The following is a 16389-nucleotide window of genomic DNA, read 5'->3' on the forward strand; positions in this document are numbered from 1 at the left end:
TGGCGTGTGGCTTCGGTAGTTGTGGCGCACGGGCTCAGTAGTTGTGGCTCACGGGCTCTAGAGCGCAGGCTCAGTAGTTATGGCGCACGGACTTAGTTGCTCCACGGCATGTGGGATCTTCCCGGACCAGGGCTCGAACCCGTGTCCCCTGCATTGACAGGCGGGTTCTTAACCGCTGCGCCACCAGGGAAGCCCTCAATTCTTTTCCAGATTTACATTTTGTGAAGCTGCCTGTCAGGAGCTGGGTTCTCTGCAAATAGACTCTAAGATGCAAACTGTTGAGAGGCAACCTGTTGAGATGTAAAATGTGTATTAGGGACAAACCCCTGAGAAAGGAAGGGCAAGGATGCAGGACAGGCTGAGGGAGACGGTGCAGCGGAGCAGGCTTGGTGAGCCCGGCCCGCCTGGAGGAGGCTCGTGGGTGACTACAGCCTCTCAGAGGTGTCCCGCCTGGGCTTGGCTGGACTTTTACACCCCCATCTTGCTTTGTCACCAGATGTGGGTGCCCCAAGAAGGGCGTGGCTTCCAGAAGGCGGCTCCTGGCAGATGAGGCAGACCCTGAGGGCACTGGGGCCCGGGACTGGGTGCTGACCACGCCCCACCGCTGGGCAGCAAGCTGTTCTCGGAAAAGAGCTCTGGGCAGCGCACCTCTATGTTCACCACAGCGACCCAGGCTAATCCTACGGGAATCCGGGAATCCAAGGGCCCTAGCAACCCTGCAGGTGCACAAATACGGCCCATTATTGATACCAACCCGTGTTCTTGGACTCTTTAATCAGTAGAAATGGATACGAGGCCAGACGAGAAATGCAGGCAAGACCTTACTGGGACTCGTGCTGCAGCATCAGGAGACAAAACAAGTAAGAGGGGCCCCTGCTCGCTCCCCGAGGCAGGCGTGAGCTGGTCCCTTGAACGGAGTGAGGTCGGGTGGAAGGCGTGGCTTACCTCGTCTGCCCGCCCCCTTGGTGGTGCTGCGTGTAGGGATCCTTGCGGTTCCCTCCTTTTATTCCCGGCACCTCAGCAGTGGCAGCTGGGTTTTGACCTTTTTGTAGCTTTGCTGTTCATAATTTGCCCCAACTGCACATGCGTGCAATTATTTTTAGTCCCTTATAGTTTCTTTGTATTCTGTCGCTTGAAGAGACATTTGTCCAGGTGTAAGCACTGCAGTAAAGGGTCCCAGGTCCCAGGCTGTCTCATTACGAATGTCTTTGACCTCACACCCGTCATCTCAGGCATCAGGGTGCACATGTGCTAGAGAGTGATCCTCATGATCTCATCTGGCTGGTTCCCTAGAACAGAGCTTCCCAATCAGAGATCTGGGAAAAGGAAGGCCAAGAGATTTACCTCGTAAGCCCTCAGAGCAAACAGGAGGATTCTGGGCCAGTTATCTGCAGTTTATCCCACTGTGCAGAATAACTATCATCATTGTTAAAACTTTGGGATGCCCTGCTCTAGAGCCATCTATTCCTGGTCCTTCATTCCGTCACTGATCGTTTACTCTGGGTATCTTTATGATGCATCAGGCACTGAGCCAACCGTGGGAGAGAGAGCGGGAAACAGGCCATGTGAGGTCACTGTCATTGAGACACGTAGATATAGTGGAAAAGAAATATTGAACAAGTAAACATGGAAACAGAACCATAAACAGAAACAGGGTAAGTGCTCTAGGAGAGAATAACAGAGTGGGAGAACAGAGAAGGAATAAGAGAGGAAGTCAGAGAGACTGGCAGGTGCCAGATCTCCAGGGCCCTGGGAGCCCTGGAGTGGGGTTCACATTTTATTCTCCATGCCAGGGAAAGCCATCGGGGGATTGTTAAGCAATGCATATCCTGATGTCACTTATATTTTCCCAAGAACACTCCTCGTGGAGAATGACTACAGGACAGCAGCAGTGGTGACAGGAGGGCCAGTTAAGAGCATGTGGCAATAATCCAGACTAGAGATGGCACAGTTCACTGTGGGTGGTCACAGTAGAGCAGAGAAGAGAGGAAGGATTTGAAATAGATTTGCAAGCGAGAATCAATCCTTCCCGCCATCGAGAAGTTCACACTCGGTTGGAAAGACAGATGTGCGAACAAACTATGTAATATAGCAAAATCGTTACTTTAATGAACATACAGATGGAGCATAGGGTGGAACATGGAAGACGCCCTGGGCGGTGGGGGGGGACGTAGGTGCTCACAGCTGTGCTAAATCTGGGGAGTAAAAATTGGTGTTTGCTGAGTGAACTAACACTTTGCCAAGTGGGTGGTGCTTCCAGCAGGGGGCGTGGGCAGGAGTGCCCAGCAGACGCCCAACCACAGGGACCTTCGCTGACCCAGGCTCCACAAGCCGTGTCTGTACCACCCTGCCTGGACCTCTTCCATTGTGCTTGCCACTGTGTGTACAGAAATCTGTTGGAATGTCTGTTTCTCTCCCCAGTTTGAAGCTCCTGGAAGACAGTCTGTGTCCTGATTACTGTAGCAATAAATATTTCTTGATGAGTAAGTAAAAGTCTTCTCTAATGACTGCACCACTGAACACCGATGGCTCCTTCTCTTTCCAGCTCTCCTCATTGACTTCATATTGTGCAGTCATTTCAAAGGCGCTGCCTTCAGATGTGGTCTCTCCAACCAGCTCCTGGAGGGTAAAACCTCTGCCTTCTCTTTTTGTGCCTTTTCACAGGCCACCATGTACTGGCATGCATACTCAAAGGGCCATCCCAAGACCACGGAATGCAATGAGTGAACGACATGCAGTAGGTAATTCCTGACTAATGGGGTCTTATTCCTTTCTCGGTTACCAGGGTGATGAAGTAGTGACTCTGCCGGCTGCAGAAGGCTTTCCTCTGCTAAATGCCTCCCAGCATGTCTGCTAGAAATCTTCAGCCATCGGGAGCATCACCTCCTCACCCCTCCACAACTTTCCACCACTCCATGCAGACCTTATCTTCACAGGAAGTAGGTACTGAGGGAGATGAGGAGAGTTCAGTGGAAGAATTTTTAGTTTTTCAAGAGGAAGAGAGCCCGGAGGAAGACCAGTACCTGGAGGAGGAGGAAAATGATCTGAAAGGAAAGGAGTATCTGGAGGAAAAGGAGTATCTGAAGGAGGAAAAGTGTCTACAGAAGAAAGAGCTGCTGGAAGGAAAAAGGTTTCTGTATGAAAAGTTTCTGAAAGAGGGTGAGTATCTGGGGAGAACGTCCCATAGATGGTAGTTCTAGTTCATCCCGATGTCTGGGAAAAAAGAACAGGCTTGAGATACAGCCAAAGCGCAAATGATTGACCCTACGCACCGCGCTGGCAGACTCATGAATCATTTCTGACCAAGTTCTACTCACAACTTCAAGAGCTGTGCCCCCAAGCACTGAGCCTACGGAGCAGACAAGGAGACCTGATGAACGGGAAGCGCCTGTTGTAAAAAACAAAATAAGACAAACAGAAAACACCCCCTAACTTGTATCTTTTCTTTTTCCTTGTTGCACAAGTAATACATGTGCATGGTAGATGTTTGAGAAACTGTATATTCATAAAAAGAAGAAAGCAAAAATCACTCCCATTCAGAGATGATAATCGCTTTTACACTTTGGTTATGTCCTCCCAGACACTATATAGTGCTTGCAACCTGCCCTTTAAGGTATATTTATTTCTATATTTCTGTATTATAATTACATATAAATATTACATACTTATAGGAATATCATTTCATGCTTTCAATTTTCTACAAGTCATTTTAATGGCTGCATCACATTGCATTATATTTTCAAACCATAATATTTTAATTGATTTCCTATTATTGATCATTTATTGCTTCTGATTTTTTTGTTACTCTTTAAAACAGCACTTTGATAAACACCCTTAGAGCTAAATTTTATTAATGAGCTCTAATTATTTCCTAGAATACATTTCCACAATCTGTTACTAAGTCAGCAGAGACTAGTATGCTTCCCAGGGTGCCCGTTCAGCCCCTGGAAGGCATCATCTTACCCTGCTGGAGGGTATTTAACTTTGCAGTGATTTCTCTCATCCTAGAGCTGACATTTTTCCAATACTGTTTCTGCAATTGGCAACTTTTCCTTAAGTTGGGTTTTATTATTTGGCAGTGCTCGCCTTGTGCTGTTGCTCCAAGTGGCTAATATGCATTTATTCACAGGCCCACACAGTGTCTTCCCTCGATGTTATGACTGAACGGACATATCCAACCAGGAACGGAAAGTTAAAAATCCAGGTCATCTGCATCATCTTAATGTTGACCTAGAAACAGAACTAAACTGTTTTTTCTGGATCCTGTCCTATTACCAACCACAAGCATCTCAGGGAGCTTGAATTTTTTTTTTTTTTTTTTTTTTTTTTTGCGGTACGCGGGCCTCTCACTGTTGCGGCCTCTCCCGTTGTGGAGCACAGGCTCCAGACGCACAGGCTCAGGGGTCATGGCTCACGGGCCCAGCCGCTCCGCGGCATGCGGGATCCTCCCGGACCGGGGCACGAACCCGTGTCCCCTGCATTGGCAGGCGGACTCTCAACCACTGCGCCACCAGGGAAGCCCCCGGGAGCTTGAATTTTTAAATCCCAGTCTGATTGCACACTACCTACATCCTAAAGGCTGGGTGGCTTCGGCAGCCACACAGGTGTTTTACCTTTACCTCCTCTCCATCAAATCAGATGTATCATCCTACGTTCCTACTGCCCTCACAAAAGTTAGTACGTTGGAGAGCTCATTCCTCTGTTGCTGGGAAATTCTCTTTTCTGTGTGCCTCTACCACTGAGCTCCCTTTCAGAATCCTAATAACCCTGCTGTTCAAGTACCAAGTGTAATTCTAATACTGAAAAATAGCATTCAAGCCATTTCTTTTGCACAGTATGAATCAAGCATCCTTAACGTGTCCCTGCTATGTGTCGGACCTTTGTAAATACATTACCCACTAGAATAGGACAAATACAGTGCTGTCAAGTGAATGGAACTGTGTATAAAGCAAAAGCTTTGAAAATAAATGCCCTGCTAGCAAAAATTGGAGAGGCACTGCAAAACCTGTAGGGGAATACTAAAACGCCTTTGAAGGCACGTGGAAGCATGTCTTAGTCTATGAAAACCCAGGGTGCCAAGCCAGACTGTACAAAACAGATTAAGTTAAGAAGGGGTTTACAAGAGGATCTTAAATCTTCAAAAGAATTTACATCACGATTTCTTTAGGTATAATTTCTCCCCAATACCTTTATGATGTAACTTTGTTTATCTCTTGTTTTGAACCTCAGAGCCTAACAAGAGTGCTTTCCTGACTCAGATCCTCAGTAAATGCAAACTGAATCAAATTAAATTTCATTCATTTCACAAAGCCAGGCATATATATAGACACACACATGCGTACACACACACCTTTTTTCTTGTTTTTTGTTTTTGTTTTTTGTTGGGTTTGTTTTAATTTTTAGTGGAGTATAGTTGATTTACAACGTTGTGTTAGTTTCAGGTGTATCACAAAGTGATACATACACACATGTCCAGTCTTTTTTAGATTCTTTTCCCATATAGGCCATTACAGAGTATTGAGGAGAGTTCCCTGTGCTGTACAGTAGGTCCTTATTAGTTATCTATTTTATATATAGTAGTATGCGTATGTCAATCCCAATCACCCATATTATTTTTAAAAACAGCATTATGAATTAATCGGCACCTATAAAATGAGCCCAAGAAATGACAAATGGGCTTCCATCTCGCACGCTGATGGATTAATTATTAGAGGTTAGTGGTAAAGCACTGTAATGAGAAGGATTTTGAGGCCTCGTTTGGGCTCAGCAGGAAAGTGTGCCACGATCCGCCAGTGATGTCTGCCACAGGAGAGGAGAAAGGGGCATGCACGCTACTTACTTGTCTATTTGGTGGCAGATATGAACCTGTCACAAAGAACACTTTTTTCTTCCTGTCTCAAGACCTTGATTGCATAGGTTTGAACACCAGCTCTCTCCCATTTATTAGTTGCATGAACTTGGGCAAGTCACTTAACCTCTCTGTGTCTTAGTTTTCTCAGCTGTAAATTAGGAATAACAGTAGCCCTACCTTATAGGATGTTTGTGAGGATGAAAGGGGTTTAATTATGTAAAGCATTTTGAGCTATGCCAGGCATATAGCATTTTAAGACTATGTAAGTGTTAGCTATTATTGTTATTATTATTATTATATTATATTTTATTATTTCCTTACCATTGACTTGTGAAGAGTAAATTACATCCCCGGCACATTTTCCTCTTTTGTGAAATGGACAGAAGAAAAACACAGGAGAAGATGCAATGAACTAGGGTGTGGGAGGACTCTAGGGCCCCCAACCAGCCACTCTGCAGGAAGGTCAGAGTCTCCCGTTGCCCTGGACCAATCAGGGTACGTCAGACTAACAACCCTCACCCCCTCTCTTCTTTAAAAGAAGGGATGATCTTCTCCATGATTTGTGAGAAAACCCAATAAAATTAGATGAGCAACTTGAATGTAAATGCGGCATCAATTGTCACTGAGTAATCAATAGCCACATGTGACTGATCTCCCCGGATTTGAACTGGGAGGTTCCAAATCATTTCTGGGGAACATGGGTGTAAACCCTGTGGTGTCAGAGTCGGAAGATCCAGCACAAGGGTGGGCCTTTGACCTTGGGCATGTCAACTACCTGCTCCAAGTTTCCCTTTCCCCATGTGAAAAAATTCCTTGTGACTGTGGCAATTAAATGAAAGAACATTCTGAAAATGCTTTGAAAGCTCTCCCACCCCATACAACTGTCAGGTGTAAAAATGTTTTTCTGATCTCACAGGGTGCAGGAAGGCTCTAGAAGGAAGAAGTACGACCTACATTTCTGTCATGCTGTCATAGAACAGGAATCCACCCCACAATGAGGCCCCTTTTGTTTATTTAGAACCCAAGACCTTCCTAAAGATGAATTCTGCTCTGTGGCAAATAATGCCGTAGAGATGTCACAGTATATTCATTTTGATTCGTAATGTTTTTACCTAATGGTATTTTGATACATATACTCTGCTGGATTTGATTTTCTTTCCCCTTGCTAGCTCCTCTTTGGCGGCTCCGAATGCTGTTTGGCCTAAATGCTATAATTTGGTCGCCATTTCCAGTTGAGAGGTGGTGCCCTGAGGACCATTTCCAAATGGGGAACCTAGCAATTCTGTGTATTTAATAAGAAAGGTTTGAGATACACCGATAAGGCAGAGATGGGAGAGCCAGACAACCTGTCCAGCAGGAAAGCTCACAGATAGTGGCAGAGCTTCCCCATCAGGGTGCCATGAGTTGGCCACTACTGGGGGGAGACGCTGAGCCCCAAGACCAGTCGCCCCAGCCTCCACTGTGCTCCTGTACAAACAGTATCATTTTCTGTGTGTGTCTTGCCCTGAAGGTCGGGAGCACAGTCCAGTGGCATAGGGTGTATAGTGTATATTTTGCAATCTGTTTCCTTCCATTTTTCAGCCACTCTTTACCCCCTGCCCCCTTCACAAATGAGGATCCTGGAGTTTGAGAGAGGGTATGTGACTTCTCCAAGGTCATGGAAAATAATTAGGGGGGCCAAGACAGGCTTCTTTCTCTTCTAGTCACTTCTCTTTCTTTTCTCCTTTCTTCCCTCCTTTCACCCTTTGTTTCTGCTTTCTAATAAATTACATGCATATTTTAATTTGAGAAGAGTAACATAAAAAGAAGCAAAATCTACTTTTGTTCATTTTTTTTAGTGGAAAATTTGAAAAGTAGAAAAAATAACACCCAACCTACCAACATCCAAATATAAGTAAAGCTGATTCACATTTCATCATTTTTATTCTGTTCCTCCTGCCCTCGTTTTTTGCATGTTTGGTGGTTGTGGTCCTTGCTTTGTCCTGTTTTTACCACTTTAAATATGCTGTATATAAAATAAGTTTGGGGGCTTCCCTGGTGGCACAGTGGTTGAGAGTCTGCCTGCCGATGCAGGGGACACGGGTTCGTGCCCCGGTCCGGGAAGATCCCACATGCTGTGGAGCGGCTGGGCCCGTGAGCCATGGCTGCTGAGCCTGTGCGTCCGGAGCCTGTGCTCCGCAACGGGAGAGGCCACAACAGTGAGAGGCCCGCGTACCACAAAAAAATAAATAAATCAAATAAATTTTCTTTTAAAAGTTTGTATTTTACTTTTGTAACTTAGTATTGTGACTTCCATATTTGCCCATATTGCTTAATTTTTGTAGACATCATTTTAATAGCCAAGTAATATTCCTCAGTAATAGTCTGTCTCATGCGTAAACTATGGATAAGTGTTGAACATTCAAGGTTCAAGTTCAAATTTTCTGACTGTCATTTCTTTACTACTTCCGCTGTGCCATTCTCTGGAATCTATACTCTATTTTATCCCAATTGCACCTGAAATTCTTGATGTCATATCATTCAAAGCCAACGGTCAAGTGATTAAATGACACAAATAGAGTCTTTACAAGCAACTCATGCAGCTCAATATTAAAAAAACAAACAACCCAATCCAAAAACGGGCAGAAGACCTAAATAGACATTTCTCCAACGAAGATATACAGAGTGCCAACAAACACATGAAAAATAATTTTTAAAACATTTATATCCTCTGAACCTCAGCCACCTCTCCTGTATAGATAGATGCCCTTCATCCTGTGACAGAGGGAGGCCTCTGTAATAACTCAAAAGATTAACAAAGCAAACCTAAATGTCCCAAATCCATGATTTCATGAAAATCACCTTCTTGAGTTCTCTCTAATTTTATCAAATTTCAACCTCATAATTTCTAAAGGAAACCATTAAGAGAGACAACACTAACGAAAAGCAAAAATAGAAAAATTCTGTAAATCAGGGCCTCTCCACCCCAATCCCAGCATCACATACTTAACAACAGATTTTTTTAATAAAAAGAAAGATTCTTTTTTTTTTCCAACATTGTCTTTCTGTTCTTTTTTCCAACAGAATTCAAGGCTCGTTCATCGCAAACCCTGCCTAGTCTTAAAGCAAGGTAAAAGTTTTTGATTTTTTTTTTCTGATAAGTCAGGTGGAAGTTCATGCTTAGGAATGATGCTTCAGGAGCCTTTGCCGTCCCAAAGGTGGGAAGTGGGGGTGAGAGTGGGGTGGGCCGCAGGGAGCAGGACCCCCGAGGAAGGTGCAGTTCAGGCGGGGGTCTCCGAGAAGTCGCACACAAAGGACCTCCCGATACTGGTCCCCTCTGCTGTTCAGCCACTCACAAGCTAGGGGACGAGTCCCAGGATCAGGGTCCTGGGCGCCCAGAACTACGGAGAGGAAAGGGCAGGGGACAGCTGAGTCTGGAGAGAAGGCTGAGCTGGGGAGAAATGGCCAAGGGCCCTGGGCAGCGCTCGTGGTGAAGAGATGAGTGAACACCCACAAGGCAGTTGCCGTCTTCCCTGCTCAGGCATATTCCAAGCTCTAAGTAATCACGCAGTGAGTGTTCATGAAACTCCCGCCACAGGGCTTTGCCCACGCTAGACGGTCACTGACACAGTTGTGGACAGAAGCCTCTGTGTGCTCAGCTCTGTGGAAACCCATGTGGGGCAGGGGACACGAGACCTCTGATTCACAGTCCTCGTCCCCTACATGTGCCCCAAAGGATGACTGGGGGAAGGCAGTCATTGACCTCCACTGGTGAAGTGGGTTGACACTAGCTACAAAGAAAGCCCAAGGCCAGCTGGGTTACGCTGAGAAGCAGGAATGAAACCCCAGCTCTTCTGCGCAGGAAAGACATAGGCTACAATTTGAGGGCACAGTACTCTGCACGGGGCTCCCTGCCACCTGGTGAGGCCAGCTCCCCACTCCGCCCTCTACCGGCCCCTCCGTTCCACGCTTCACGCTTCCAGAGGCTCAGCACCATGTATCTGCCAGGTCTACCCCTACTAAGGCAATCCCTAAGAGCGAGTGCTTTCCTGAGGCCCCTCCACCTCAGCTACTGATACCCACAGAGGAGCAAGCAACGTGGCACTGAAGCGGCCGGATGGTGAAGTGACCCTCTGGAAGGCTGTGACAGAGAACAGGGACCCTGGAGCCAGGGATCCACACCTGCCTGGGTGTGAATCGCAGCTGCTCCACCCAGTCAGCTGTGTGCCACAGGGCAGCCACTTAATCTTCTGCCTCAGTTTTCCCACCTGTAAAATGGGGACAGGAAGAGTTTCCGACTCCCGGGGCTGTGGTGAGGATTAAATGTACTAACTGACGGGGCGCACGTGGAGCGGAGGTTAGCGCACGGGGTACGTGCAGTAAGGGCTGTGGATCACTGTTATCCTTCATTCTGCTCCCATGAGCCACCACGTGGAAAACTTAGCCCATGCAGAACAAGGAGCATGATTCCTGGTCAGCTTTGTTCCAAACACGAGCATCCGTCCAATCTTTTATTCGTACGGCAGCTGAGTTTGTTTCCTGTTCTTTCTCGGGGCCCTGCGGGGAGCCTGGGGCCTGACCTGGGTCTGTCCCTGAGCAATTCGGCTTTGCCTCCCCCGAGTCCAGGTCTGGGCCTGGGGGTGCTCAGAGACTCCCTGGATTTTCCTCACACAAGGCTGCTGAGAGACCAAACCTTCCACAAACCCCTTTGCGCAAGAAGTGTCCCACTCGTGTTTCTTTGCTAAGGCTGGGGGGATGGGAGGGGAGCAGATTCAGGTCAAGTGTTTCCTGGGTCCCTTGTAAACGGGAAGGCCCCCTCTTCCGCATGCATGCCCAAGGTCCCCAGGCACACACCAGGCCCCTTCCCCGCTCCGAAGCGGCTGCAGGAGCAGGCCTGGGATCTCAGGACAGGGGCTCCCGCTTGCAACACCTCCGCATTGCCGACGGGGCAGGGAGGTGGGGTTTGGCCACGCAGGCCGGAGCCCCAGTCCTGCTTCCCGGGTGCTGAGGCCACAGCAGAGCTCTGGCAGACACCCCAGAAGCCCTGCAACGTCCCAGCCTGGGGCAGGCGTGGCAGGGAGGGTGCTGGGCAAGTGTACATGAGCATGGAAATGACCAGAGCGGCCCTCCATGACCTTAAGTATAACCCCTGTGTTTGTCGGCAGCTTTGATTTGTCAGAGTCCATCCATGGGGACTATCATTATCTCCTTGGGTCCCCGTGGGCAGCTGGTGAGTGAGGTAGGACAGGCATTAGCCCACCAGAAGGATAAGGAAACTGAGCCCCGGGGGGTCTCCTGATGTGGCCTTGAGGCCTGGAGCAGGGCAAGGATTGACACTTGCCTAAAAAGCTCACCCTTCTCCACTAGCTCTCAAGCCCTGTGGTCACTCGACCTAAGACCAGAGCATCTTGCCACTCGCCCCCGGGGCCCCTCGCTAGTGGTGCATCCTGAGAACACAGGACCCCTCCCCCGGGTCCCCTAGAAGTGGCACAGATCTGCCTGGCACTCCCAGCAATGCTGAAGGGAGAACAGCTTTCTGGCTAGAGCAGGCTACCTCCTCCTCTCTTCCTCACCTCTTCGCCCCCAGCCTCAGACTGCGGCCCCTCTGCCCCCCACCCCCAATCCCTGCATCAGGGAACGCTGACCCCGGCAGGGAACAGGCCCGTCTCGTGAAGGGCCCCTGAACTTCTCATTTTCCCTCTACGAACAACGACCGCCAACACTGCCCACTCTCATTTTGTCCTCACCTGTGCGGACCTGGGGGAGGAGGTACAATTATCGAAAAGGTGCGCAAACCGAGGCACAGAGAAGTTAGGTGGCTCCACCCAGGGTTACTCCACTCTAGCACAAGAGCCAAGACTTCAGCTCGGAACGCCTGACACCAAAGTCTAGGTTCTTTCTACCACCACAGTCTCTGCCCACTGACAGGCCGGGCATCTCCCCTCAGGCCTGTCTCTGCCAATTGGGCCCGTTTCCACGAGATGGCTTCAGGGCCAAAAGCCCCTCTCATCCCTCTGAATCACAGGTTCTTGCCCCAGTTAAAAGGCAGAGAGATTCCTGAGGAAGGACACGATGTAGGTCGGGGCGCTGGGTCACCCCTTTAGATCCTGAGCTCCCGGGGAGCAGGGCCTGCGCTTCACACCCAGCGCCCTGTCATCAGGCCCCGCGGAAACCTTTCTCGAAGATGGTGGTGTGTGCAGTGGGCAGACTAGCGGGGACGGACGTCGGTGCTTGGTTTGAAGCGGCTGCTGATTTTTTCCGCTCTGCCTGAGGCAGCTCTGAGGCAAGGAAGGAGGACTGGAATGAGCAGGGTGGTGAGCCCGCAGGGACACAGAATGTTCTGGAAGGTTAGACTGTCCGGCACGGAGGCCTGGCCCATTGATTGGCCTTTGAAGGCACCCCCAGAGCCTGTCACTCTAAGTGAAGCTGCGGTTGGCACCCAGAATGGCACACAGGCCTATTTTCCACGGTCCACAGGCTGGTCCCTTCCAACCGGTGACAGCCACCACCAGGGACAGGCCGAAGTCCACGGGGACCGGGAAGCAGCCGCCGCCACCACAACCTCCCCACAGGCCACAGCTCTGGGTTCCTAACCGGGCCCCTGTCTGGAGGTGGACCGACCCCTTGCTCCCCTCTGCTGCTGGCGTCCCTCGGGTGACCACCTTCTTTGCTGTCCCTCCTCCCACCCCCTGAACCTACCAGCAGCAGGCCTCTCCTCGGTGACACGATGCCGTCTACATCCTTGGTGAAGCGCGATGGAGAGCTGCTGGACTTGCAGGACCAGAGCACGCAGACGGAGTGGATCTATGAAAGCCGGCAGGGTAAGGGACCCCACAGCCGGCATCCACCTCACGGCCAGGCTCCTGGGGGCTTGGGGAGATGTGGCCTTGAGGGCGTTCCATGGATGTGGAATATGGAGGCTGGAGTAGTCGCCATCAGGCTGATGATGCATACTGCTTCCTGGGCCATCCTGACCCTGGGACCCCCTTCCTCATCCCCCTCTGAGAAAGAGCATCAGCAAAGTGCTAAGACAAACACCTTCTTCGATCTTCCCCTTGTCCCTTCATTAGTTTTCCTGTTCTTTTTTTTTTTTTTTTTTCAGTACACGGGCCTCTCACTGCTGTGGCCTCTCCCGTTGCGGAGCACAGGCTCCGGACGCGCAGGCTCAGCGGCCATGGCTCACGGGCCCAGCCGCTCCGCAGCATGTGGGATCCTCCCGGACCAGGGCACGAACCCGTGTCCCCTGCATCAGCAGGCGGACTCTCAACCACTGTGCCACCAGGGAAGCCCAGTTTTCCTGTTCTTGTTCTACATGAACACAGGCCCTATTTCCCTCGGGGACGCAGGCCATTTCCTTCCCAGATTACAGGCTGGTTCCCTGCGGAGAGAGGCCATCTCCGAACAATCACATGGTGAAGGGACTGGGACCCACCCCAGACTCTCTGTCTCAGCGTGCAGTCAAAGCCAGCCCTGGTTCAGAACAAGCCAAGACCATCCACAGGGGGAACTTCTGTGGCCACAACTAGGAGACACTCAAGAGACAGCTGGGCAAGGCTGCACTGAGGATCTTAATCCTCTGCCCGATTAAGCCCAAAGGTTCCTCGCCCTAGGATCCTGGGGATGCAACACTGAATGGCATTTCTCGCCATTATTAATAACTTAAACCCAGCCTTACTGAGACTGATCCATCACAGATTCACACGTGCGTTTCACATCTGTAGTCATGGCAGCGGTAAATGAGATTCCCGACCAGCACCTCACTCCCCTGCCCCCATCCATGCCTGCTAAATTCTGTAGCTCAAATGTGGTTAAATGAAATTAGGAGTCAGAAACCCTATGAGGGAGAGTGGGGCGGCAGAGGCAGGCCCACACAAGCCAGGGGTTCCACGGTGCTGGCTGCCAGCACGTGATGAGGGGTCTTTTACAGGCTAAATCGGTTCATGTGGGAGTTTTATTGGTGTGTGTGCTCCGATGGAGCCCTGAAAACAGGAACCACTTCAGAGTCAGTAAGCATGACAGCTGGAAAAAATCTGAGCATTTATCTAAATATTCATAAGCAGGATTCTCGAAGTCATTTACTGGGTAATCGCCTGAAAAGTGCCAATGCTAAGCCTGAAAGGATGTGGGAGAGGAGAAGGAGATAGGAGAAGCCTGGCGTGTGGGAAGGGAGTCACCAGAGCCTGTTCATACCACTATGCACCCACCTCCAGAGAGAGACCCTCTGGAAATCACTGCTTCATGGGCCGTGTTCATTCATGATCCTTTTGGTCCCCAAGCTTAATGTACAGAGCCAGTCATGTCTGGATCTAATTTAGGTTTTAAGCGCTCTGCCTATTTGGTCTGTAGGGGCATGTTTTGTAGCTAAGTCTTTTCCAGTACTGAGTTCCTTAAAGCCAACATGCATTTAGTGTTTAGCAAAAGTCTAGCCACCCGCAGCAATACCTACTGATCAGATCCTGTGATGTTGGTGGCCCAGACCAAAGGTGTGGACAGTGTTGGAGCAACTAAAGCCAGGGTCAGTGCCATACCCCAGGCTTCTGCAGAGACATGAGGGGATGGTGGCTACAGCAGAGATTGGAACACAAGGAAAAGTAAGAAACTCCCTAGACTTCGTGAAGGTTTCTCTTTTCCCTTCTGCCTATGGTTTACAGTCAATCTTTTGGAGAGTGTTCATAATAATTGGACAGAATTTGCTGGCAATGGGTAACTGATTGTGTCTGGACAGTGGAATGGGGCAAAGAGGCTCATTAAGAGACTCCTCTGGAAGAGTGAACAGTTGTAAGAGGAGGTAACCGGGGCGGGGGCAGGGGTGCAAGGGGAATCCAGGAAGCATGGAGTCCCAGAAAGGAGCTCAAAATCGAGGTGAGAGGAGGCAGGGGGCCCCTGCCACGAAGAAAAGCCAGTCCTTCTGCAGCTGGAGGACAGGACACTACGGGCTCCCGAGCACGGTGGATGCAAAGGAGAACCTGCTTTAGCCCAGGGCAGAAGCCACCCGTCCACTTGTTGGAGAAACACAGTCAGTCAAGGCAAAAGCAATTCCAAGTGCTGACTGAGGGCCCCCAGGAGTGAGCGGAGGTGAGAGTGTTACAGTGCTGCTCCTCGGGGTCCAGGACTGTGCGTCCCCAGCACCCGGTGCCCGTAAAGACGCAGATTCCCAGGCTTTCTTATCACGATCCCTGCCTCATCCTTAACAAGATCCCAGAGGATTCCAGGCACAGGAGTGGTGGAGAACCAGAGAACCTCTAGGGTAGAACAGATTTCACGGGTGCTAGTTTCCCATTTTTAAAGCATTTTTTATTACGGGACTATTCAACTCCAGTGAGCCAGAAACAGCATTTTACATGGACTCTACAAACAGCACTTGGAACCAAATATGGAGGTATAACACCCAGATAAATAAATCCTTGAAACCTATTACTACAGAGAGTGGCAGGTCTGACATGGAAGGAAAGCTAAAGGCACCGGGAATGTCTCGTGGCTCGTGTGAGGAAGCAGGTGGAAGGCCAGAAAGACTATTTATGGCCTCAGGTGTCCACCCAGCCAGGCACAGAGCAGGGTCATGAACAAAGAATACCAGAAATTCTAACACAGAGCATTATAACCCTGCTTGTAGAAATCCTCAAGACTTGGCGTCCTGCACACAGTAAGCGCCTATAAATATTTGTTACATACTTGTGAAACTGCTGCTGAATCCTCATCAGACTCAAGATCAGCTATGGTGATGAGAAGATATATCCTTCTCCCAAGAGACAGTCTTGGTTAGAAAGGAGCTGTGTATAGAAATATGTACACATGGAGACACTATGTATAGAAACATGGGTGAGGATAAACAGAGAGGGGCAAGTGCTATCAGTTGGAGTAGTTACTTCAAGTCACCTGGCCAGATGAAGAGGAGGGTTGGAAAGCTCCCCAAAGTGCAAAGTAGAGGGCTTCCCTGGTGGCGCAGTGGTTGAGAGTCCGCCTGCCAATGCAGGGGACACGGGTTCGTGCCCCGGTCTGGGAGGATCCCACATGTCGCGGAGCGTCTGGGCCTGTGAGCCACGGCCGCTGAGCCTGTGCGTCTGGAGCCTGTGCTCCGCAACGGGAGAGGCCACAGCAATGAGAGGCCCGCGTACCGCAAAAAAAAAAAAAAAGTGCAAAGTAGTGTTTGCACAGAGTTCCTTTCAGTGGACTCAGGTTTTGAAAGATCACATGCAGAGGTTAAAAAAGATATGATTGTTACCTACGATAAAAGTAGGAAAATGTCTCGAACTTTGAGAAAAGTGTCAGGAGAGCTGAAGTCCAGGGTAAACGTATTCTTACCAAAAAGTAATAATAATAATACTGCAGGCAGCAATAAAAGAAGGGGGGCCCTTTAAAAATATGATTCGGGCAAAAAGTAGATCGGCACACAGAGCCACTGTTTAGTGCCTGTTGAGGCACGATTCAAAGAAAATCATGTTCTTCCATTGCTATTGAATTTTGACTTCTCTGTGAAAGAAGATGATCTTCAGATTGAAAGGGGTACAGCAAAGTTAGGCAAGAAATAGCAGACACCAAAGATTGGTGAGAAGATCAGA

At 49.3% G+C, this 16389-nt stretch overlaps 1 protein-coding gene across 1 annotated transcript in view; it reads left to right on the forward strand.

Moving 5' to 3' along the window:
* Positions 1-2137: 2137 nt before the first annotated feature.
* The window catches only part of ERICH6B (glutamate rich 6B), a 43199-nt gene continuing 28947 nt past the window's right edge, over positions 2138-16389 (forward strand). The window contains exons 1-2 of the mRNA XM_082602136.1: positions 2138-3190; positions 12533-12651. Coding sequence (XP_082458262.1) covers positions 2835-3190; positions 12533-12651 — 475 coding nt within the window. The 5' untranslated portion in view covers positions 2138-2834. The remainder of the gene's footprint in view (positions 3191-12532; positions 12652-16389) is intronic.

This window comes from Mesoplodon mirus (genome assembly GCF_964341445.2).
Source record: "Mesoplodon mirus genome assembly, chromosome: 17".
NCBI lineage: Eukaryota > Metazoa > Chordata > Mammalia > Artiodactyla > Ziphiidae > Mesoplodon > Mesoplodon mirus.